The sequence below is a fragment of the Gobio gobio genome, assembly GCF_949357685.1.
Source record: "Gobio gobio genome assembly, chromosome: 10".
NCBI lineage: Eukaryota > Metazoa > Chordata > Actinopteri > Cypriniformes > Gobionidae > Gobio > Gobio gobio.
The window spans coordinates 55150216-55175215 of record NC_137116.1 but is presented as its reverse complement, the minus strand read 5'-3'; the positions used below and the strand labels follow the sequence as shown (position 1 = coordinate 55175215).

At 41.8% G+C, this 25000-nt stretch overlaps 2 protein-coding genes across 4 annotated transcripts in view; both read left to right on the top strand.

The window, feature by feature from the left end:
• LOC307133247 (septin-2) overlaps nucleotides 1-7997 on the top strand; it is a 53173-nt gene extending 45176 nt beyond the window's left edge. Inside the window, exons 10-12 of one of the 2 annotated variants that reach the window (XM_079828170.1) lie at nucleotides 4921-5004; nucleotides 5114-5174; nucleotides 6928-7997. In XM_079828170.1, coding sequence (XP_079684296.1) covers nucleotides 4921-5004; nucleotides 5114-5174; nucleotides 6928-6996 — 214 coding nt within the window. In that variant the 3' untranslated portion in view covers nucleotides 6997-7997. The remainder of the gene's footprint in view (nucleotides 1-4920; nucleotides 5005-5113; nucleotides 5175-6927) is intronic. The other variant, XM_079828171.1, reaches the window with a different exon arrangement.
• Nucleotides 7998-17803: 9806 nt separating this feature from the next.
• Nucleotides 17804-25000, top strand: part of septin5a (septin 5a) — a 34465-nt gene continuing 27268 nt past the window's right edge. The window contains exon 1 of one of the 2 annotated variants that reach the window (XM_079828260.1): nucleotides 17804-17978. In XM_079828260.1, coding sequence (XP_079684386.1) covers nucleotides 17952-17978 — 27 coding nt within the window. In that variant the 5' untranslated portion in view covers nucleotides 17804-17951. The remainder of the gene's footprint in view (nucleotides 17979-25000) is intronic. The other variant, XM_079828259.1, reaches the window with a different exon arrangement.

Here is a 25000-nt window from a genome sequence, read left to right as displayed (position 1 = left end):
CACACACACACACTGCCCTAACCTACCCATCACACACACACACACACACACACACACACACACACACACACACACACACACACACACACACACACACACACACACACACACTGCCCTAACCTACCCATCACAAACACACACACACACACACACACACACACACACACACTGCCCTAACCTACCCATCACACACACACACACACACACACACACACACACTGCCCTAACCTACCCATCACACACACACACACACACACACACACACACTGCCCTAACCTAACCTACCCGTCACAAACACACACACACACACACTGCCCTAACCTACCCATCACACACACACACACACACACACACTGCCCTAACCTACCCATCACACACACACACTGCCCTAACCTACCCATCACACAAACACACACACACACACACACACACACTGCCCTAACCTACCCATCACACACACACACAAACACACACACACACACACTGCCCTAACCTACCCATCACACACACACACACACACACACACTGCCCTAACCTACCCATCACACACACACGTGCCACCCCCAAAATGTAATTTGGCCACCGCAAGTGCCCCCCCCCCCCCCACACACACACTAGGGTTGGGTACCGAAATCCGGTGCCATATTATAACCGGTATGCACCGGACCGAATCAGAACGCAGATTTCGGTTCCTCATTTCGGTGCCAAAATTCAAACGTGCTTTCGCGCTTTGGCTGAGCCAGAGACAGACGCTCAGCGCTCGTCACATCACATCTCATGACAACTATTCAGTGTTTTCAACCACATCTCATGACAACTATTCAGTGTTTTCAACCACAACTATTCAGTGTTTTCAACCACAACTCATGACAACTATTCAGTGTTTTCAACCACAACTATTCAGTGTTTTCAACCACAACTCATGACAACTATTCAGTGTTTTCAACCACAACTATTCAGTGTTTTCAACCACAACTCATGACAACTATTCAGTGTTTTCAACCACATCATGTTTATTTCAGGTTTCAGACATTTACATGCTCATAAGTAGGCTACTAGCAAAAAACACACACTGATGTCTATGAAAGCGGCAATGACAATCCTTTCAGACCGTTATAATTTGACTAACGTTACATGTTTTACTCACATCCGATACATGCACATTATACAGTAACTATATAGTGCACTCTGTTCTTCTTCCAGTTCACTGGTCACTTACTTTCATGTATTTAGTGAGACGAGAATGAACTCAAGTGTTGTAAATCCGACAGATCCGATTCTGAGGCGCAAACTAACATGGTGCCGCCCATTGCGCTTTATAGATCAACTAACACACATTCACTAACACATTTGAACATCAGATAGTTTGTGACACAGTTAAGAAGTTTGTGAATATTTTGAATAAAAAGAAAAAGCGAAATAAAGCCGATACAGCTGAGCTGTCAGCGCTATTGCGGCTGCTGTGTGTCATGTGAGAAACATAACGCGTCGCCATGGAAACATTAAGGCGATGCGTTCTAAAATATTTAGCCAGAGAATATGATCATATTTCAAAATAAAGCTGAAGCTGAAGCTGGTTTGTAGCAGAGCAAGAATACAGACGACTGCTGTTATTACTGTAACTGTTATTCAGAGTTAAGGCTTGTTGTAGTTGGGTTAGGTGGCTTAGGTTTTACTGTGAATTTGTAAATAAGTCAATAATAATTTGAAAATAAGTAAATTGTGTTTTGTATTTATTTATATTCATACATTTAAGTATACATTAAACTTTTAATAAATGGTTCAATTTAAATAAAAAAAATAAAAAGCCATTTAATGTCATCCACCTCGGTTTGTGGCCTTTTTTTTAAAGTATCGGTTCAGGCACCGTTTAGACACCGGTATCGCTTTAAAAGTATCGGTTTGGCACCGGAATCGAAAAAAAACCAAACGATACCCAATCCTACCCCCCACCCATCAGAGTCGGAAGGTGATATGTTGTTGGACTTAACAGTATTATTTCTTTACTAGTAGTTCCAGCGGTTTTCTTAACTAAAACTAATATTTGACAGTGCATTGATTTATTTATATTTAATTGTATGCATGTAAGTGGCCACTGCACTCCTCCCTGTTGTTGCTGTGGTTGTGGATCGCCTCCGCTCTGGAGAGGAATCACTCTAATGTGTTGATATCGGAGTAAATAGTGGCCGCAAACGGACGGCGATGTGCAGTGGTTGGTTTCTCTGCTTTAAAACGTATAAAAAATCATTTGCGCACAAAAATGAACTAAAACTAAGCCAATTCAGGAGCCAGAAGACGCGAGTGAGAAGTTGTGCGCGCTGTGAGAAGATTATGTGTGCGCTCATCCGAAGCGTCTCAGATAGCGCGCAAATATTGAGTTCTCTTTCGAGTCTTGCGCTTAAACGGACAAATTCACACAAAAATGGTCAACATGAGCGTCTTGAGTATTCTAGCAAACTAATATTCCTGCTGTCTGTGCTTTTAATGTTAATCAAACAACAAAACACAAGGAAATCACTCACTGCTCTAGCTTTTGTAATTTTAATAACAGTCTTTAATTTATACAGTCAATCAGATTTTACATTTGATTACTGATATTCAGTTTCTGTACATGAGAACTAATGTTAGACCTACCAGAAAAACCTGAAAAGTTGATTTTATAAGCATCTTTGCTCTGATTGTATTTATTTGTTCTTTTGCATAGTTAGATTATTTGTAGGGCTGTCAAAAGATTAATCGCGATTAATCGCATCCAAAATAAAAGTTTGTGTTTACATAATATATGTGTGTGTACTCTGTTAATTATTATTTATATATAAATACACACACAAGCATGTATATGTTTACGAAAAAAATATTATTTTTATATATAAAACATTAAAATTTATATATATTATAGATTATATAAATGTATATACATGCAAATATTTCTTAAATATATTCATGAATGTGGGTGTAAATAATACATTTATATATAAATAATAATTAACAGAGTACACACACATATATTATGTAAACACAAACTTTTATTTTGGATGCGATTAATCGCGATTAATCTTTTGACAGCCCTAATTATTTGTTTTTATTTTCTTTATTTTTATTGGACAGAAGTAATTTTTTCCCTGAATATAGCACATACAGACTGAACCATGAGGAATGTGAACAGTTAGACCTTATAGCCTAAATATTCACATAATAAATATATATTACAGGCCCCCTCGAATTATTCCAGAAATAAGTTAACTCAACGAAGGTAACCTCTTTTGCTGCATATTTTTGATTGATCGAATGCATACTCCAACATGTTTTACCATTTATGAACGATCATTTATGTGCCCTATACCATCACCATTCATATCTATGCAACCAATAAATAAATTACTACTAAAGTACAAAATTGTTTACAAAAAACTAATTTTATTCATGGATCTCGTCACTTAATTTTGCTCTCAAAATGCACCAGATTTATGCATTTAAATTTAAAATGAACAAAATGTTCTTTTGGGGAGCAGCCCCTAGCCTAGAGGACCAATGTCTACCCACAGTCTCACAAAATCCTGTGGGAAACACAAATAATATATTTATAATGTAATATAAATATGAATAAACACTGCTACAGCCTCTTGTTGAGCTCAAAAGCCTTTCTACTGTTGTCAATTATGTTTGTCCATCTTGTTTAAAACTATGATGGAAAAAAATCCTGCATTGCATTGCATTTCCCACAGCCCATGTGCTTCTACTACTGTTGAGTTTTGTTATTTCATATCACATTTGAAGTTGCTCATTTTGAATTCCTTTTCACTCATTATAATACGTTTTGTTATCAATAATATTACAGTATTATTACCTCTATTTATACTGGTTCACTGTTCACATGTATTTAAATGTGCTCTGTTTACCTGCTACTTTTGCTGTTGTGTTTCAACATTAAAATTATATAAATACAATATTAATATCAAAAATAAAGTGCAACTAACTTCTCTTCAGGTTTAATTAATAGTAGGTTTACCTCTCTGAGTCTGTGCCCCCCCACCAAACATTGTCTAATGCGTCACAATAACCTGCGTATGTAAGAGTGGATCATTCTTTACAGATGATGGTGTGTCTGGACAGAAAACGAGTTCTTTATTAAACTCATAAAAGACAATAGAATAGAAAACACCACAATTTATCAAGAGCTTGAAGCAGATCTGAGAGAGAAACACACACACACACACACACCTCATACGTGCCGCTCAAGTATAAGGGGCTTTCCTTGCCATCAGTGCTTGGATAACACACACACACACACACACACACACACACGTCTCCTTCCAGTAATAATAATGGCGTGCGGAGGCTGGGATATACATAAACCCAACATATACGTGACAATTTTTGGAATGACTGATCACGAGAGGAAAACATTGTTTCAGTCGCATAACATCAGTTCATGGAAACGCGTCATTTCACAATCGACTGCTAATAATATATAATATTTTATTTAACATGAACAAACAACAAAGAATAATTCTACATTCTTATTAATTCTTGGTCTACATTTATTAATGCACTGTGAACTAACATTAACAAAAAATAATAATTGCTTTAAAAAATAATTGCTCATGTTAATAAATGAGACGCTATTGTTACTGAAAATAATTGCATTAAAATCAGCATAAATATTCAAGGTAGAACAAAAAACAACATGAACAAATGATGTATAAGTACTTTAAATATGAATTTTTTTAACTCATGTATACTTTTAGATAATATTAGTGTAGAATTTTAAAGTTATTATGAATTTGTCTCATAATTTTTGGGTGAAATATGATCTGTGTGTGACTGGATTTCTCCATGTGTTCTGCAGCGCCCTCTGCTGGTGTAGATCTGTAAGCCTTACGTGTGTGTGTGTGTGTGTGTGTGTGTGTGTGTGTGTAGGACTCACATGCAGGACCTGCAGGAGGTCACTCAGGATCTCCACTATGAGAACTTCCGTTCGGAGAGGCTAAAGCGAGCTGGCAGGTACGGAGCATCAACACACACGACCCCAGGGGTCAGGGGTCAGGGGTCAGAGCGTTTGGTCATTCTGTGCCGTGTGTAACCCTGGTGTGTTTGTAATCGTGTGATCCAGCAGGGCGGTCGAGGAAGATGTGATGGACAAAGACCAGATCCTCTTGGAGAAGGAGGCAGAGGTACGACACACACACACACACACACACACACACACACACACACACACACACACACACACACACACACACACACACACACACACACACACACATCTAACGTACTGTATATTAGTATCTGTCGTTGTGTGTGTTGTGGTTTGGAGCCGACACACTCGCGTGCTAAATCTGCTTGGCCTGTGGGAACACATTTAGATCTGCTGCGGATGCAATCAGTGCATTTTATAAACATGCATGTCTGCACAGGAAATGACATCAGCTTCCTGCAGCACAGAACATGCAGAAATGCTTACAATGTAAAGTGTGTGTGTGTGTGTGTGTGTGTGTGTGTGTGTGTGTGTGTGTGTGTGTGTGTGTGTGTGTGTGTGTGTGTGTGTGTGTGTGTGTGTGTGTGTGAGTGTGTGTGTGTGACGGGTAGGTTTAGGGGTAGTGTGTGTGTGTGTGTAATGGGTAGGTTTAGGGGTAGTGTGTGTGTGTGTGACGGGTAGGGGAAGTGTGTGTTTGTGTGTGTGTGATGGGTAGGTTAAGGGGTAGTGTGTGTGTGTGTGTGTGTGTGTGTGTGTGTGTGTGTGTGTGTGTGTGTGTGTGTGTGTGTGTATCACTTGTCATAGATAATATATTATTTCCAGCTTAATGTCTAATCAGAAGTGAGTGTTAGTGTATTTTCACACTTTACCGCACAACATGTAGGCCGACACGTACACTCAAACACAATTACACAACACTAATCAAAACGATCATGACGATTAGAGAACACACACACATACACACGCACACACACACACACACACACACACACAGACTCACATATACACACACACACACACTACCCCTGCCCGTCATACACACACACACACACACACACACACACACACACACACTACCCCTGAACCTACCCATCACACACACACACACACACACACACACACACACACACACACTACCCCTTAACCTACCCATCACACACACACAAACACACACTTCCCCTACCCGTCACACACACACACACACTACCCCTAAACCTACCCATTACACACACACACACACTACCCCTAAACCTACCCGTCACACACACACACTCACACACACACACTCACACACACACACACACACACACACACACACACACACACACACACACACACACATACACACACACACACACTACCCCTAAACCTACCCGTCACACACACTTACACACACACACACACACACACACACACACACACTACCCCTGAACCTACCTATCTCACACACACTCTCACACACACACTACCTCTCACGCACACACACTCACACACACACCTACCAAACACACACACACACACACACTCTCTCTCACGCACACACACTACCCCTAAACCTACCCAACACACACACACTCTGTCACACACACACACACACACACACACACACACACACACACACACACACACTCACACACACACACACACACACAAATAGGTAACACTTTACATTAAGCTTCATTAGTTAACATGATCTAATAATGAACTGCACTTATAACGCATTTATTAATACTTTATGAAAATCGTGTCAGCATTAGTTAATGCACTAACAGCTGGATTTACATTAGCTAACGTTAACAAAGATCAACAAATACAGTAACACACACACACACACACACACTGCTCATGCTAGTCAATACATTCACTGATGAAGCCTTAGTGTGTTAATAGAGTTAATACCTGTAATAATAATAATTAATATAATAAATCTGCCTTTTCCTCTCTCGCAGCTGAGACGCATGCAGCAGATGATCGCTCAGATGCAAGCTCAGATGAAGATGAAACCGGGAGACGACTAAAAGTGTGTGTGTGTGTGTGTGTGTGTGTGTGTTGTGGGAACAGGAAGTGCCATCTGACTGGAGGTTATCATATCCTCCCCATGTCTAAACACTCGTGTCTTATCCTCATGATTATCAGATTTATGTTAATGATCTCTATAACCTCCACACTAAACAAACACTCCGTCATGATCTCTGTCCAATCCGGTTAGACGCTGTTAATAATTTATATCATGATTTTACTGGCATTGTTCAGCGCGCGTGTGTGTGTGTAGATGAAATGGATGCACCTGCTCAAGTTTACAGTTTTATCAAACGTACAGGTTCATAATTTGTGACACACTCGCAGACGGTTTGTTTAAAATGTGTGAGTAACATCACTAACATAAGCCTTTCAAATGCCTCGAGTGTGTGTGTGTGTGTGTGTGTGTGTGTCAGCGTCTCCCTCTAGTGGACGCTACAGGAACACAACCTCCCGTCCAATGGGAAGAACGTCTGATTGGGTCAGGACAAAACTACAACTGGACAATCTCTTGACATCATGTTTTCTATAATCTCATCAGTGTCTTTTTAAAAGGAGCAATAATTCATATTCCCAGAGTGTGCTGTGAATATAGTTATTATGGTACTAAAGTGACGTGTTTATTGTGTGTTTTCTTTCACAGAAACGCCCTAACTCCACTCAGACACACACACGTGTAGTCTTTCTGTTCTTTGGGTCCTCATGGTGTGGGTTCTGTCCGCTTTATTGCCTGATTTTCTACTTTAATATCATCGACTGCGGTGCTCTTAATATTTCGGGCACGTTTTACTGTGTTTTAACGTTTATCTGCTCATCACTGACGTCTGCTGCACACACTGATTCTGTTTTGTTGTGTGTGTGGTTGTTATTTTGACTGCTCATCTCCTGTTTAGCTCTTTTAAAGGATTAACACATTAGTGCGGTACAGTAACGCTCGCTTCCTTCTTTTTGTACTTGCTCATGTTGAGAAATAAATAACTTTGAGTCATTTGATGAGTTAATGCTTTGTGTGTTTTTATGAATGTCATTTTCTCTTCACACACCACAAACGATGATATACTGGTGTTCATTCACCATTAATGCTGCACATGACACGCCTATCTCTTTATTTTAAATCAAAATATGGACTTAACCACCGATCAGGCGTAACATCTGAGATCAGGGACAAGATCTGCAGTTTTGGAGATGCTCTGACCCGTCACAATCTGGCCCTTGTCAAACTCGCTCAAATCCTCACGCTTGCCCATTTCTCCTGCTTCTAACACATCAACTCTGAGGACTACATGTTCACTTGCTGCCTAATATATCCCACACACTAACAGCAGTGTTATTCACTGGTCATAATGTTATGCCTGATCGTGTATAATTTATATTATTTTTTATATTTTAAGGATTTTTAATTCTGAATATTTTATTAAGTTGGTTTTATCGTTTGAAATAAATATTGTAGAACACACAAAATCAGTGAAATGTAGCATATACGACAAAAACTGAAAACATAAATATGGATTTGTGTACATACACTTTAAAAAATGCTGGGTTAAAAATAACCCAAGTTGGGTTGAAAATGGACTAACCCGAAATTGGGTTGTTTTAACCCAGCGGTTGGGTTAAATGTTTGCTTAAAACAACCCAATCACTGTCTTAAAACAACCCAATCACTGTCTTAAAACAACCCAGTCACTGTCTTAAAACAACCCAATCGCTGGGTTAAAACAACCCAATCACTGTCTTAAAACAACCCAATCACTGTCTTAAAACAACCCAATCACTGGGTTAAAACAACCCAATCACTGGCGCTGGGTTAAAACAACCCAATCACTGTCTTAAAACAACCCAATCACTGTCTTAAAACAACCCAATCACTGTCTTAAAACAACCCAATCACTGTCTTAAAACAACCCAATCACTGTCTTAAAACAACCCAATCACTGTCTTAAAACAACCCAATCGCTGGGTTAAAACAACCCAATCACTGGGTTAAAACAACCCAATCACTGTCTTAAAACAACCCAATCACTGGGTTAAAACAACCCAATCACTGTCTTAAAACAACCCAATCACTGGGTTAAAACAACCCAATCACTGTCTTAAAACAACCCAATCACTGTCTTAAAACAACCCAATCGCTGGGTTAAAACAACCCAATCACTGGGTTAAAACAACCCAATCACTGTCTTAAAACAACCCAATCACTGGGTTAAAACAACCCAATCACTGTCTTAAAACAACCCAATCACTGTCTTAAAACAACCCAATCGCTGGGTTAAAACAACCCAATCACTGTCTTAAAACAACCCAATCGCTGGGTTTAAAACAACCCAATCACTGTCTTAAAACAACCCAATCGCTGGGTTAAAACAACCCAATCACTGGGTTAAAACAACCCAATCGCTGGGTTTAAAACAACCCAATCACTGTCTTAAAACAACCCAATCACTGGGTTAAAACAACCCAATCGCTGGGTTTAAAACAACCCAATCACTGTCTTAAAACAACCCAATCGCTGGGTTTAAAACAACCCAATCACTGTCTTAAAACAACCCAATCACTGGGTTAAAACAACCCAATCGCTGGGTTTAAAACAACCCAATCACTGTCTTAAAACAACCCAATCGCTGGGTTAAAACAACCCAATCGCTGGGTTTAAAACAACCCAATCACTGGGTTTAAAACAACCTAATCACTGTCTTAAAACAACCCAATCACTGGCGCTGGGTTAAAACAACCCAATCGCTGGGTTAAAACAACCCAATCACTGTCTTAAAACAACCCAATCGCTGGGTTAAAACAACCCAATCACTGGCGCTGGGTTAAAACAACCCAATCGCTGGGTTTAAAACAACCCAATCGCTGGGTTAAAACAACCCAATCACTGTCTTAAAACAACCCAATCGCTGGGTTTAAAACAACCCAATCACTGGCACTGGGTTAAAACAACCCAATCACTGTCTTAAAACAACCCAATTGCTGGGTTAAAACAACCCAATCACTGTCTTAAAACAACCCAATCACTGTCTTAAAACAACCCAATCACTGGCACTGGGTTAAAACAACCCAATCACTGGCGCTGGGTTAAAACAACCCAATCACTGGCGCTGGGTTAAAACAACCCAATCACTGTCTTAAAACAACCCAATTGCTGGGTTAGTCCATTTTCAACCCAACTTGGGTTATTTTTAACCCAGCATTTTTTAGAGTGTAAAAATATGGAATTATACACACACACAAAAAATGGTACAATAACGACATTATTTTATAATGGTTAAATCCCACCATAAAAAAGTTCCTGTCTTCAGTTTTTTAAATACAATCAGCTTGGATGTTTAAGATATTTCTACATTAAACCGACTTGAATTAGTAGAAACTGCATAACTTTATTCGACAAGTTGTAAAAACACGTCATTGATTGTATAATTTTTTATCTTTGAGGAAACTCTAAGGGATGTTAAATTCAGCAGGAAAACGCGGAGACATAACGGAGACAGCTTCTGCATAAAAGAGAAAGAAATGAACAACATATTCAAAGGACAACAGTTTCGGGTTTTCATAATAAAAGGACGGAAGCGCAGCTGTTCTGGGAATGACGTGTGGGTGGATGGGCGGGTTTCGTGTGCGATGGCCACGCCCCTCTACGCCCGGGGTTCCCAGCGGGACTGCGCGTGAGACAGACGAGCACGAGCACAGCAGAGCTGAGGGAAACATGACCACCAACATCCGATACAAGAGCAGGCTGATGAAATCCGGTAATATCACACACACACGGGGACTGATTTACTCTGTCTTTACTGTGCTTGAGCGGATGAACTGATGACTCTCTCTCTCTCTCTCTCTCTCTCTCTCTCTCTCTCTCTCTCTCTCTCTCTCTCTCTCTCTTCCTGCCTCCGCATCCTCCCTCATCCCTCCTGCATCCGCACCTGCTCCCCTCATCCCTCCTCCGGCCGGCCGATGCTCGCGCTCAGAGGACGGCGAGGTGAGTAGATCCACTCCTCTAACTCATCCCGAACGGGGGTTTATTCCGCGTGTCGCTTCCGTGGCTGTTCAAGCGCGTGTAAGGCTTTTAATGAGCGGTGACACACACACACACACACACCCTCGACTGACGCACTTCATCTCTTCAGGATTGTAATAACGCCTCAGCCTCATCTTGATCAGAAATCTGATGTCGCTTTGAGCTCTGATGGAGGATGAAAGTGCTGTTCCTCTCTGGAGGCGTTGTCATGGTTAAAGGAGCTCGAGGTGTTGTCATGGTTACCTGAGCTGGAGGCGTTGTCATGGTTACCTGAGCTGGAGGCGTTGTCATGGTTACAGGAGCTGGAGGCGTTGTCATGGTTACCTGAGCTGGAGGCGTTGTCATGGTTACCTGAGCTGGAGGCGAGTGTGAACCCTGAGATTTGTTAGTGATGTGGGTTCAGACCATAAAGCAGGTTGTCCATCACTCGATCTGGTTTCAGTCTGGTTTAGTTTCTGGTTTAGTTTCTGGTTTAGTTTGTGGTTTTGTGTCTCTAGTATCCGTCTAATGTCTGGCATCAATAGCAGGAGAAACACTGTCTGGTTTAAATGACTGATCAAAAGTTTGTGGTCAGGTGGGGTTTATCTCAGTCTCAGAGATTCTAGTCAGAATATGAGTCCGCTCCGGCTCCATGGGCTGTGATTATGGGCTGTTTCAACCCAACCAGGACAGAAAATGCCTCTGCACTCAATTGACCGTTCGCAAAGCCCCGCCCCCTTTAGTTACTGTTGCTATGTCCGACAAGCCATGGCGCTCTCACACCACACACACACACGTTCTCACACCACACACACACGTTCTCACACCACACACACACGTTCTCACGCCACACACACACACACTTTCTCACACCACACACACACGTTCTCACACCACACACACACACACGTTCTCACACCACACACACACGTTCTCACGCCACACACGTTCTCACACCACACACACACACGTTCTCACACCACACACACACGTTCTCACGCCACACACGTTCTCACACCACACACACACACACGTTCTCACACCACACACACACGTTCTCACGCCACACACGTTCTCACACCACACACACACACACATGTTCTCACGCCACACACACACGTTCTCACGTAGAGAAAATACATCGCGGAGCAAAGACACTGACATCACGCTGACACACAGGACAGAGCGAGTTACTTTTGATATGAAACAAAGTCTCAACTTTAAAATGTTGTCTTTTTTTAAAGAAATGTAAACAGTAAATAGCGTTGTGTGTCTCATTAATGTGTGGTGATCGCTGTAGCGCCTCAGTTAAAGCTGCTCGTGAACCATCATCTCTGAATCTAGATCATTGATAAGCATCAAATAAACATCAATCAACACTGAAACACGTCAGTATTAGGGGTGTAACGGCACTAAACTCACGGTTCGCTTCTGCAGTTTTACAAAATGGCTGTTTATTTATTTTTATTAAACAGTGGTTTACTGAATTGTGTCTGTCCTTAAATTAATACAATTATAACCAAAAGTTTTTTAAAGATATTGCTGTAAAATATAGGGAGCCCTTAGTTGCACATTACTAATATTCAAGGTTAACAACAGAGCCCAAACTATTAGCCTAAATTCATTTATTTTTAGATATAATAATCTCAAATAACACATGGTATTTAAAAACACATAGTTTTTGCATTAACTTCTAATAATACAATAGTTTTTCCCCAATTCGTTGTTGAAATATAATCATTTATACTAACTTATATTAATCTACTAACTCTCCTGACTGCTTTGTCGGACAAACTGGCAGATTCGGCGATGTGATTGGTCAGATCGCCTGTCAATCAAACTCGCGGTGAAGGGTGAATTGGACAGACCTACAGCCAATCAGAGCACTGGAGTGAGTGAAGTGTGTTGAGCAACACATGTCAACAGAACTCAACTGCACACGCTAGAGGAAGTAGAAGAAGAAGACGAGTGTAGACGATCTGTGCCGGTGTTGTGTAAGAGTTTAAAGGGGTCATGAACTGGCTTTATCATTTTGAGGTCAGTAATAGGCTATTCTCTGGCCTGGTTTTGAGGCTCTCTGGAGAAATGCTGGGTTTTGATGGGCGTGTCGCACTGAAGACTTGGAAGTAAACGCCCACGGCTAGGATTGGATAAGATTTGCATATTTAATGAGCTTGAGCTCCTCTCAGTGCATGTGGGGATTGTTTTGAAAGCGTGTGGAGAAACTCACAGGACTCGACAAATATCTTTATCAAACAAACACAGATTCATCTCTCATCACCCGCCATTGACTGGAATTACATTTCTGTATCATTCTGCTCGATCATCAGTGAATATAACCGCGAACCGCACACACACACACACACATGCGCACGCAAGAAAGGAATGTTATTTCACTATAGCCCGTCTGAAACACACACACTCCGGGACGTTGGGCTTTGCGAGCTGGCGTTACAAGTCTGAGTCTGATCTCGAATGAACCAATAACAGCTTCTCCAGCCTGTGACCGCGTGCTGAGGTGTGTGATCAATAGATATCAAACCATCTGTAACAATGCAATACTAACACACATAAACACATGTTTTACTCACATCAGTGTGTTCAGCGTTCCTGTGGGATCCAGAAGCACAGCGTTGTGTTTTAATCTCAGTATGTCTGCAGATCAAGTCTCCACCTGTGTCTTGTTTACAAACGAATCCGCGGTTAAATGAAGCGAACAAACGCAGTGTCTTACACACGTGAGCTGGAACCGGCATGTTTGGTTGGTGGGCGGGGCTTGAGGCGGAGCTTCTGCGTCCTGTGACATCAGTGGTCGACATATTCTAAGATCTCTCGTTTTCTGAGTCTGGTGTCAATAAAAGCTTTTCTTTGACTAACAAGGACGTTTTCAGCTCTGAAACTTACTGGATGTTCTTATATCGTGATAAACTCTTATATATCAAAGGCTCAAAGGAAAGATGATTTCTCAGTTCATCCCCCCTTTAAGGACACACAGAGTTTGACCAACACCATCATCATCTCTGAGAGAGATAGTAGAGGAGAACGCACACACCAACACGTTCTCCGTTTAGCAAACCAGTTCAACCCAAGTGATGATGACGTCACTCTTCATCATCTGTCCATCATCGTATAAAGCCCGCCCTGATGATCTGATTGGTCCGAACAGCTCTGGGTCCAGCATAGTCCTGACCCAACTTCCCCACCTCTGATGTTGTGGGCGGGGCTAAGCTCGGCTGGGTTCTTTTCTTTTAAAGAAATTACTTGTATGCAGTAAGGATGCATTCATTTGATCAAAAGTGACAGAATATTTCCATGAATGCTGTTTTTAACTTTCTACTCATCAAAAAAAAAATCCTTAAAAAAATGCATCATTTCAGCTCAACTGCCCTCAACACTGATAATAATCATAAGTGTGTGTTGAGCATCAGATCCTCATATGAGAATGATCAGTTAAGGATCTTTACTATACATTCTCATATAAATCAGATATTTTAAATGGTAATAATATTTCACAGTGTGTCCTGTATTATTGATGAAATATTGAGTTAGTGAGCACAAGAGACTTCTGGTGTAGTGGTAAACCCTGAAGGCGAGTAAAGCTCCTAGAATAGCTTCTGTTAAACGATAAAGCAATTCTATTTTACGATATGGAGTAAAGCTGTTCAGAGAGATTTCACACACTTGACCCATGAACACACACATGTACAGTTCCTAGAAAACAACCCATCATCCTACGCAAAAGCAGAACGCAACAGCAAACACCCACACACACACACACACATTCTGTCAATGCTTCAAGAGCTCTCTCTCTCTCTCTCTCTCTCTCTCTCTCTCTCTGCATTGAAGCTTAATGGCGTGGAAGGCTGGCTGCCATGTTGTATTTATCTCTGTAAAGGTCGCTGCATTGAAATCAAACAGTGTGTGAGTGTGTGTGTGTTTCTCTAGAACGAGATGTCTGCAGTGTGTGCTGTCAGTGAGCTGCGGTGCATGCAGTGTGTGTGTGTGTGTGTGTGTGTGTGTGTGTGTGTGTGTGTGTGTGTGTGTGTGTGCTGTCAGTGACAGATGGCAGAATTGAAGTTTCTTTTGATCCTGAAGTCAAACCAGTTGTTCAAATGCCACGGCAGGAATCATCCATCTCCACATCTACAGTATGAGAGAGGACACACACTTCAGTTCATGCCCAATGTGTGATGCAGATCAAGTTTTGGTTCACCTCTATGTAACGGAGGTCAGCTAGTAGTCGCTGTGTGAGTAAACCTCTCTTCTCTGATCTCAAGAGACTCTCCAGTGACTGACACTAGGGGTTGCAGCCTTTAGCCTCGACTCTCATGCAGGCCGACCCGGGTTCGAGTCCCGCTTGGAGCGGGTGGTTTGAACAGGAGGGGTTACATTGGTGCAAGGCCATTTCTAGCCATTTTGTCGCCCTAGGCGAAATCCTGATTGGCACCCCCCAGCCAAATCTTAAAAAGCAACATGGTATTACTGGTATTAATTTTAATCCTAATACATACATACATACCATTTTGGAACTGTAATCCTTATTAACAAATATATACAAATACAATTTGGAAACTACGTATAAAAGCTGTTCCAGTCACTTGAAAGTAACAAGAATGAGTATTGCTTCAGTGCGGTCTTTGTTTCTCATTGACGCTTGAACTTCCCCTTTAAATAACGCAACGCTGTGCCCTGTAGACACTATTAGAACTGAATGATTCAATTCCGCTTTCAACACCAGCCGTAAAGATGCATTAAACTCGACAAAGCGGTTTAATAAAGGATAATAAATATTGTGAATTAGCATATACTATTTTTAAATTGGCCGTTGAAGTTTTATATGGGACAATTACACACTGATCCTTTAACAATGCATTAGCGCAAAAACACACACCTTTTGGAGGTGCAAGTAAGAGAAGAAGAGTCTAAATATAATGATATCATGAAATGCTAAAGTGAGTGTGGTTAGCCTACAACTTTGCCTCTTTAATACACACTGAGTAATATTACACTATCTGCCCTTTTCACAGCGGGATTTCTCGACTGCCACAAATACGGCCCTAACAAAATACAGATTTGTGCACTTTTTATTGAGCCTGTTTTTTTAATTGGCCTTTGAATTTAGCTTTATTGTGTGGTTAAAAGAAGCGTTACCCTGCCAAAGCTTTGACCGAGCTCTGATCTAATGGTGTTGAGCGCTCCAAATGCAAAATTTACATGCAACATTCAGACAGTTCTCTGATCCAATAGTGTTAGGGGAACCAGTGGGGGCGGCAATCATATTTCAGGGTGGCCGTGATACCCTTTAAACACACACACACACACCCCTGATATGCGTTCATTGGCGCCCCTTCAGCTGATGGCGACCGCCTTGTTCGTGTATGCCTAAAAACAGCCCTGGGAGTGAGGTTTAGGGGTGAGTGTAACTGAGGTCAGCTAGTAGTCGCTGTGTGAGTAAACCTCACTCCTCTGATCTCAAGAGATGCTCTAGCGACTGACTCTAGGGGTTGCAGCCTTTAGCCTCGACTCTCATGCAGGAGGACCCGGGTTCGAATCCCGCTTAGAGCGGGTGGTTTGAACAGGAGGGGTTACATTGGTGCCATGACCCGGATGGGAGTGAGGTTTAGGGGGTGAGTGTAACTGAGGTCAGCTAGTAAACCTCACTCCTCTGATCTCAAGAGATGCTCCAGCAACTGACTCTAGGGGTTGCAGCCTTTAGCCTCGACTCTCATGCAGGAGGACCCGGGTTCGAATCCCGCTTAGAGCGGGTGGTTTGAACAGGAGGGGTTACATTGGTGCCATGACCCGGATGGGAGTGAGGTTTAGGGGTGAGTGTAACTGAGGTCAGCTAGTAGTCGCTGTGTGAGTAAACCTCACTCCTCTGATCTCAAGAAATGCTCTAGCGACTGACTCTAGGGGTTGCAGCCTTTAGCCTCATTGTTTGCGCATCCAAATCTCATGCAGGAGGACCCGGGTTCGAATCCCGCTTAGAGCGGGTGGTTTGAACAGGAGGGGTTACATCTATTTGGATTAAGTGCTTTCAATAATGACCTAAAATTATGAATGACTCAGTCATCATTTACTCATCATAGTCTCTCTTCTTCTTTCCAAGAATTACGATGAATGCAGGAAGCTCTAAAACTGGCAGAAATGGTGCTTTCTGGTCTTACACTAAACAGACGCTTACACATTCTCCTTTTCTCCTAATCAACAAAAACATATCAACAGTGTTCAACTCTGATAATAATCATAGCTGTGTGTGGATCATCAGATCCTCATGTTAGAATGATTCGTGTAGGATCTGAAGACTGGAGTAATGATGATTTAAAATACATGTAACAGTTATTTTAAATATCTCACAATATTTCTGTTTTCATTCTTGACATAAACTATCTTACCGACCCTAAACTCTTATATAGTGTGTGTGTGTGTGTGTGTGTGTGTGTGTGTGTGTGTGTGTGTGATGCAGTGCTCCTGGTCCTGGATGATATGATCGGTGTAAACCATTACGACATCATCAGCGCTCCGAACCCACAGTGTAACATGAGACCGCACACATGACATCACCGGACAGCAGGAAGTCCCTGAGATGAGCAGATGCCTCTGTTAGAGATTACTGTGCATAACCAGGGTTGGCAGGGCTTTGCTATTCAGTCGCTGAAGTATTCAGAATGCCTTTCTGTGCATTGTTATGTGGTTGCTAGGGTGTTTTGGGTGGTTGCCAGGGTGTCGCTATGCAGTTGCTAAGGTACCAGAAGCCGACGATCTGTAAATGAGCGACAAACATTTTCGTTCACATGCTGGTGAAATGGCTCCGCCTTCATCCGGAATGCAGAATCCCTGACAACATTTGAGACATCTATCCTTTCACTTTCCTTTAACCCCCCCGTTCTAGCTCATGATACTCTGAGCAATGTCTGAGACTGGGTGTTTTGAGCACTTCTCTTGTTTGTTTGCCTCCTCGAGATGAATCGATTGCTGTATTCCTCAATTGTAAGTCACTTTGGATAAAAGCATCTGCTACATTAATGAATGTAAATGTATTTTGAATTGCTTTATGTGCATTTTTATGCAATGGTAGTAAGCTTTACTATTGCTGCAGTTGTAGTTGTTTTTAGCGTGTTGCTATGTGGTTGCTAGGGTGTCACTATGCAGTTGCTAAGGTATTTTGAATTGCTTTGTGTGCATTTCTATGCAATTACAGTAAACTTGACTATCGTTGCAGTTGTGGTTGTTTTCAGCGTGTTGCTATGTGGTTGCTAGGGTTTTAATTTATGTAGCCTGACAGACTTGAGCTACACATGTTGCACTTTTTTTAAAGTGATTTCAATCATATTTCGAGCAATTCAAACTAGGGATGCACGATATTGGATTTTTGCCGATATCCGATATGCCGATATTTTTCAACTAGTTTTGGCCGATGCCGATATCGATACCGATATATGTTTATTTTTTCCCTTTGTTTGGAAACCACCATTTTGAGCAAAAAAACTATTTTTTTTTCATTCTGGTTTCAGATTTCTGAGGTCTCCTTACTAAAAGGACACTTGTTAAAGATAAATAAATGTTAATAAAGTTATTTTTATAATAAGAGTATATTAAAAGCGCTGAAAATAACAATAATAATAATTTTTCACCCCAGACAGATGCAGTTATAATCTAAATATTTTATTTCTGGATGTAATGTTTGTGCACATGAAGTGGGGGTGGCATGGAATCAGTTGATGCTGTATTTAGCTTCAGATAAAAACATTCACAGTTATTTTAGAGCTCCTTGGATTATTTTTCATCATCAATTTCATAAAATTTGATTACAGATTAATAAACTGTATGTAAAAGTATTTAATTTACAAGTGCCATGCTTTGACTTCATTACTGCTTTATTTATTCAGATAAAGAAGTAACTTCTATTTATTTGTGTATTCTACTTTTCATTTTATTACTGTAACAACAGCGCCTCCACTAAATAGGCTATATATTTATATCAACACGTTATCATATCGGCAAGGCATATCGGCATAATTTTTTCACATCGGCCGAAGCCGATGTCGTGCCGATAATATCGTGCATCCCTAATTCAAACCCATCATGGTGAACAGAAATAATACACTATTAATCAACTTTAATATATTGGCCAAACGTTCTTATCAGGCCGATAACATTAAAAATGAACATATATCTGCCGATACCGATATGGTGGCCGATATATATTGTGCATCCCTAAAAGAGACCAAACTTAAGTCTGCATTCAAGATTTATGGCAGTTTGAGTCGGAAATTTCCTTTTTAGGTCCAGGCACAAAAAGTCATTAGCAGGTAATAAATGGATAATAACTATTACATACTATAATGTAGTACCATAAAATCCCCTAAAAGTACAAAATATTGAATAAAAAACATTATCAAGCTAAAATATATTTTATAAAATAAAATATAATAATTTAATAATAATAAACTTTATTTTATATAGCGCCTTTAAATGATTCTCAAAGCGCAAAAAGGACACAATGTAAAAGTAAAAAGAGGATAGAAAAAATCTAAATACTAAACATATACCAGATATACAAAAATACAATATATATTTGAAATCACATATAAGCAAGTCTAAAATAGTGAGTTTTAAGAAGGGCTTTAGAATGAGCATGTCTAATCTCATACGGAAGAGAGGTCCAGAGTTTGGGAGCCGGGGCAGAAACAGCCCATCCACCCGTAGAGCGGCCAGAGGTCACACATCGGACTGGACACAGTTAAACGCTCTGATAAATAATCTGGGGCCAGACCATGCAAGCATTCAAATGTTTAAATCTGTAGGAGACCTGACGGGAGCCAGTGTAGAGAGTCCAGGTTTTTTAATTTTGTTTGGATCTCCAAGACTGGGTTGAAGTATGAGCATAACCTCTGTTTTATCACTGTTAAAGGTGAACTATGTGGGATTTTTGCAGTAAAATATCCAGAAACCACTAGGCCAGTGTTATATATTTTGTTCAGTTGAGTACTTAGAATATCCCAAATGTTTTCAACTATTTGTAAATCGTGAGAAATTGCTATTTTAACCGAGGAACCGGGACGTGTGAGCTATGGGTGTGAGGGAGTCGCCTGTCGATTGCGTCATATCTGCGTTATCCTCGGTTTCCGGTTTTATTCAGTGAAACCCTTTACTCTCACTGCAGTGTGAACAAGCGTCATAGCAGCCGCCGAGCGAACGTCATAACTTCCTTTTCAACACACTCAGATATATCTAATACGATAAACAGAGTTGCGTTACCTCACACTCATGATTGGAAAAGAGGAAGTGGCGCCGGCAGCCGTGTCATAATAAAAGTCCCGCCAGCGACTATGCCATAATAACAGTCCCGCTCTTCAATCGCTCCTGCGGCCTTGCTCAGCTCCACAACACTCGCTCCTGCTCTGCTTCACTACAGTAATGTTAATAATCGCATACATGAACATGATTTCTGCCCGAGTCCTATCCTGACTCTTTTCCACCGGCTGTGAGGTAGTGTTAATTTCGTCAGACGAGACGAGACTAAATATGTTCGTTAACGACCTTTTTTTCCATGACAAAGACGAGACGATGACGAGACTGCACCAATGTCCAAAAACACTGACTAAGACTAAATTAACAGGCATTATTGTTGACGAAAAAGGATGAGACTAAAATGTTTTGCATAAAATAAAAAATAAGATAAAATCTCTCTTCATTTTCGTCTACAATTGTCTCTATTTTTTCTCATGAGATGAATATTCAGCTGTTCAAAATATTCCGAAAGAGTTCGCGCTGTTGCTCGAGTAGGCTACAGGTCTCTCAGACTCCGCCTGCGCGCATGGTCACGTGGTTCCCGGAGCGCTCAATACCTCTAGCGCTGTGTCCGTACATGTGAATGGCTTAAGCCGCGAAAGTTACACAACAGCTTCACTTTACAGGTGTTTGCAGCAATTTTTGGTAAACCATACAGCATAGTGTGCGTCAGCCACATTTACAGTATCATTTTATTATGGAGAGTGGTAGAGATGCAACATTGTTAACATTAATATTAATGTTTTTCTTGTATTTAACCCTCAGGTATTCCTTACTAATTAAGTCACACTTATGCTCATTGATGGTCAAATGTGACCATACACCTTAACTATTTTAAAAATAAATAGCCTATATTTTAATTCAATAATATTTATTGAATATTTTGAGGAGATCTTTTGGTACTAAATACTATTTGTGCAATACTTATGGTCCATTAATGACCACTTAAAATATTTTTCTTCTAATATTTTTATTATTTATATTACAATTAGTGTGTTAATTAAGGTTAAAATAGAGAATTCCACTGCAAAGAGGCAAATTAGAGCCATTTTGTGGCTGAAAAAAAAAAAATTCACTTGTAATGCCATTACCCACTGGGTGCCTGTATGGCTCTTTAATAAATATACATGTAGTCTAGTTGCTCAAAAAAGTATTGCAGATCATAACTGCTTACTTATTTGTGAAATTTTGAAATGTTAATAATAGTGAATAGTAAAGAATGCAAGCAAATATAATATAACCCCAAAAAAGTGTAAAAAAACTTATTTTTCCTTATATGTACAGTCGGCTATATAGCCTACATATGAATTCATACTGAATCAAGATCAAAAATCAATATTTGTGCCCATCATATCATAAGCTAATGCTGATTTTAGGCATCTATGCTGTAAATCAACCAGTTAGCTATGGTGTTGTGGCACATTATGCAGGTTATATATATTTTATGTAACTTATTTTGCCACAAAATATATTGAGTTTTCCTTTGACTAAAGCTAGACTAAAATGACTAGACTTTTGGTCGACTAAAACTTGACTAAGATACCTTGAGTTGTCTTTTGACTAAAACTAGACTAAAATGACAAGACTTTTAGTCGACTAAAACTTGACTAACAAAAAAAGATATGTGAATGACTAAATATGACTAAAACTAACAAGGACATTTGGCACAAGACTAAGACTAAGACTAAATTAAAAATAGGTGACAAAATTAACACTACTGTGAGGTGAAGACCACATGTCCCGAGAATCTGCGCTCAAACGTACCGTCATCAAACTACGCCTTTGTTTTGAACAGGCGACCTCTAGTGGACGGAAAAGTTACATAGTGTAGCTTTAAGGCAATTAATGTCATTGAAATATAAAGCTCATTCCTGCCCACCACACGAGCAGCACCTGAGGGGTTAATGAAAGGGTCCTGATGGAGAAGCATCAGGTCTGAGGATGGCAGCTGGGCAGTGAGAGGGTGTTGGGGGACCGGGGCTATTGTCTCACTCAAGACATCTGCTCTATTCAAAAGACCCCCCACCCCCCACCAGCACACGCATCATCACACCCCCACCAACCCCCAAATCATCAAGATCAAGAGATCTGCCCGACCCCAGACCTGTCCCGTTAACCCCAGCAGATCTGCATCATGGCACTGTCAGGTTTAAACTTTCTAAGAGGACGTTTTGCTGGATAGAATCTGTGAATTACTTTAAAAGAAACTTTTATTTTAATTTTATTATTAACTTTATTCACAATAAGATATTTATGTGGCAATAGCCAAACTTTGTTCCAGTCCACAATGTTGAATGAGTGACTCTGGGCGGACCCGCCCCCCTTTATCATGAGCAGGCTCCTGATTGGTTAACGTGGCGCGAACTGACACCAACGTTCAGATTTTTCAACTTGGGTGTCAGACGCGAATTCACTTCAAACGCGTGAATGCACAAAAAGCAGCAAATAAAATCACTTGCGCAAGACGCTCAATTCCCCTCTTAATTATATATTCCATATTTCCCGCCACTATCCTCGGGTCGGGCTGATATTTCCCGCCACTATCCTCGGGTCGGGCTGATATTTCCCGCCACTTTCCTCGGGTCGGGCCGATATTTCCCGCCACTATCCTCGGGTCGGGCCGATATTTCCCGCCACTATCCTCAGGTCGGGCCGATATTTCCCGCCACTATCCTCAGGTCGGGCCGATATTTCCCGCCACTATCCTCGGGTCGGGCCGATATTTCCCGCCACCATCCTCAGGTCAAGCTGATATTTCCCGCCACTATCCTCGGGTCAGGCCGATATTTCCCGCCACTATCCTCGGGTCAGGCCAATATTTCCCGCCACTATCCTCAGGTCAGGCCGATATTTCCCGCCACTATCCTCGGGTCAGGCCGATATTTCCCGCCACTATCCTCGGGTCGGGCCATTATTTCCCGCCACTATCCTCGGGTCGGGCCGATATTTCCCGCCACTATCCTCAGGTCGGGCCGATATTTCCCGCCACTATCCTCGGGTCGGGCCGATATTTCCCGCCACTATCCTCAGGTCGGGCCGATATTTCCCGCCACTATCCTCGGGTCGGGCCGATATTTCCCGCCATCATCCTCAGGTCAGGCTGATATTTCCCGCCACTATCCTCGGGTCAGGCCGATATTTCCCGCCACTATCCTCGGGTCAGGCCAATATTTCCCGCCACTATCCTCGGGTCAGGCCAATATTTCCCGCCACTATCCTCGGGTCAGGCCGATATTTCCCGCCACTATCCTCAGGTCAGGCCGATATTTCCCGCCACTATCCTCGGGTCAGGCCGATATTTCCCGCCACTATCCTCTGGTCAGGCCGATATTTCCCGCCACTATCCTCGGGTCAGGCCGATATTTCCCACCACTATCCTCGGGTCAGGCCGATATTCCCCGCCACTATCCTCGGGTCGGGCCGATATTTCCCGCCACTATCCTCGGGTCAGGCCGATATTTCCCGCCACTATCCTCGGGTCAGGCCGATATTTCCCGCCACTATCCTCGGGTCAGGCCGATATTTCCCGCCACTATCCTCGGGTCGGGACGATATTTCCCACCACTATCCTCGGGTCAGGCCGATATTTCCCGCCACTATCCTCGGGTCAGGCCGATATTTCCCGCCACTATCCTCAGGTGAGGCCGATATTTCCCGCCACTATCCTCGGGTCGGGACGATATTTCCCGCCACTATCCTCGGGTCAGGCCGATATTTCCCGCCACTATCCTCAGGTGAGGCCGATATTTCCCGCCACTATCCTCGGGTCGGGACGATATTTCCCGCCACTATCCTCGGGTCAGGCCGATATTTCTCGCCACTATCCTCGGGTCAGGCCGATATTTCCCGCCACTATCCTCAGGTGAGGCCGATATTTCCCGCCACTATCCTCGGGTCGGGCTGATATTTCCCGCCACTATCCTCGGGTCAGGCCGATATTTCCCGCCACCATCCTCGGGTCGGGCCAATATTTCCCGCCACTATCCTCGGGTCGCACTATCCTCAGGTCAGGCCGATATTTCCCGCCACTATCCTCAGATCAGGCCGATATTTCCCGCCACTATCCTCGGGTCGGGCCGATATTTCCCACCACTATCCTCAGATCAGGCCGATATTTCCCGCCACTATCCTCGGGTCGGGCCGATATTTCCCACCACTATCCTCAGATCAGGCCGATATTTCCCGCCACTATCCTCAGATCAGGCCGATATTTCCCGCCACTATCCTCGGGTCGGGCCGATATTTCCCACCACTATCCTCAGATCAGGCCGATATTTCCCGCCACTATCCTTGGGTCAGGCCGATATTTCCCGCCACTATCCTTGGGTCAGGCCGATATTTCCCGCCACTATCCTTGGGTCAGGCCGATATTTCCCGCCACTATCCTCAGGTCAGGCCGATATTTCCCGCCACTATACCATAATCAGAAATAATATATATATATATATATATTTATTAGTTTATTTGACAGGGACAATGCAGAAAAGACATTGCTACAATTTCAAGCAGCCGATGATCCACATATAGGCTTCTTGCCAAAGGCTAATTCCCTGTCCCTGGTTAGGCTTTTTTTAACAACAATAACTAATTAACTAATCGCACAATAACAATAATTAACTAATCGCACAAGCAACAAAAAATGTATGTATAAAATACAATGATAAGTGATAAGTGTGTATAACCATCAATGTTCACAAACCTGCTTTTGTTTGAACCAC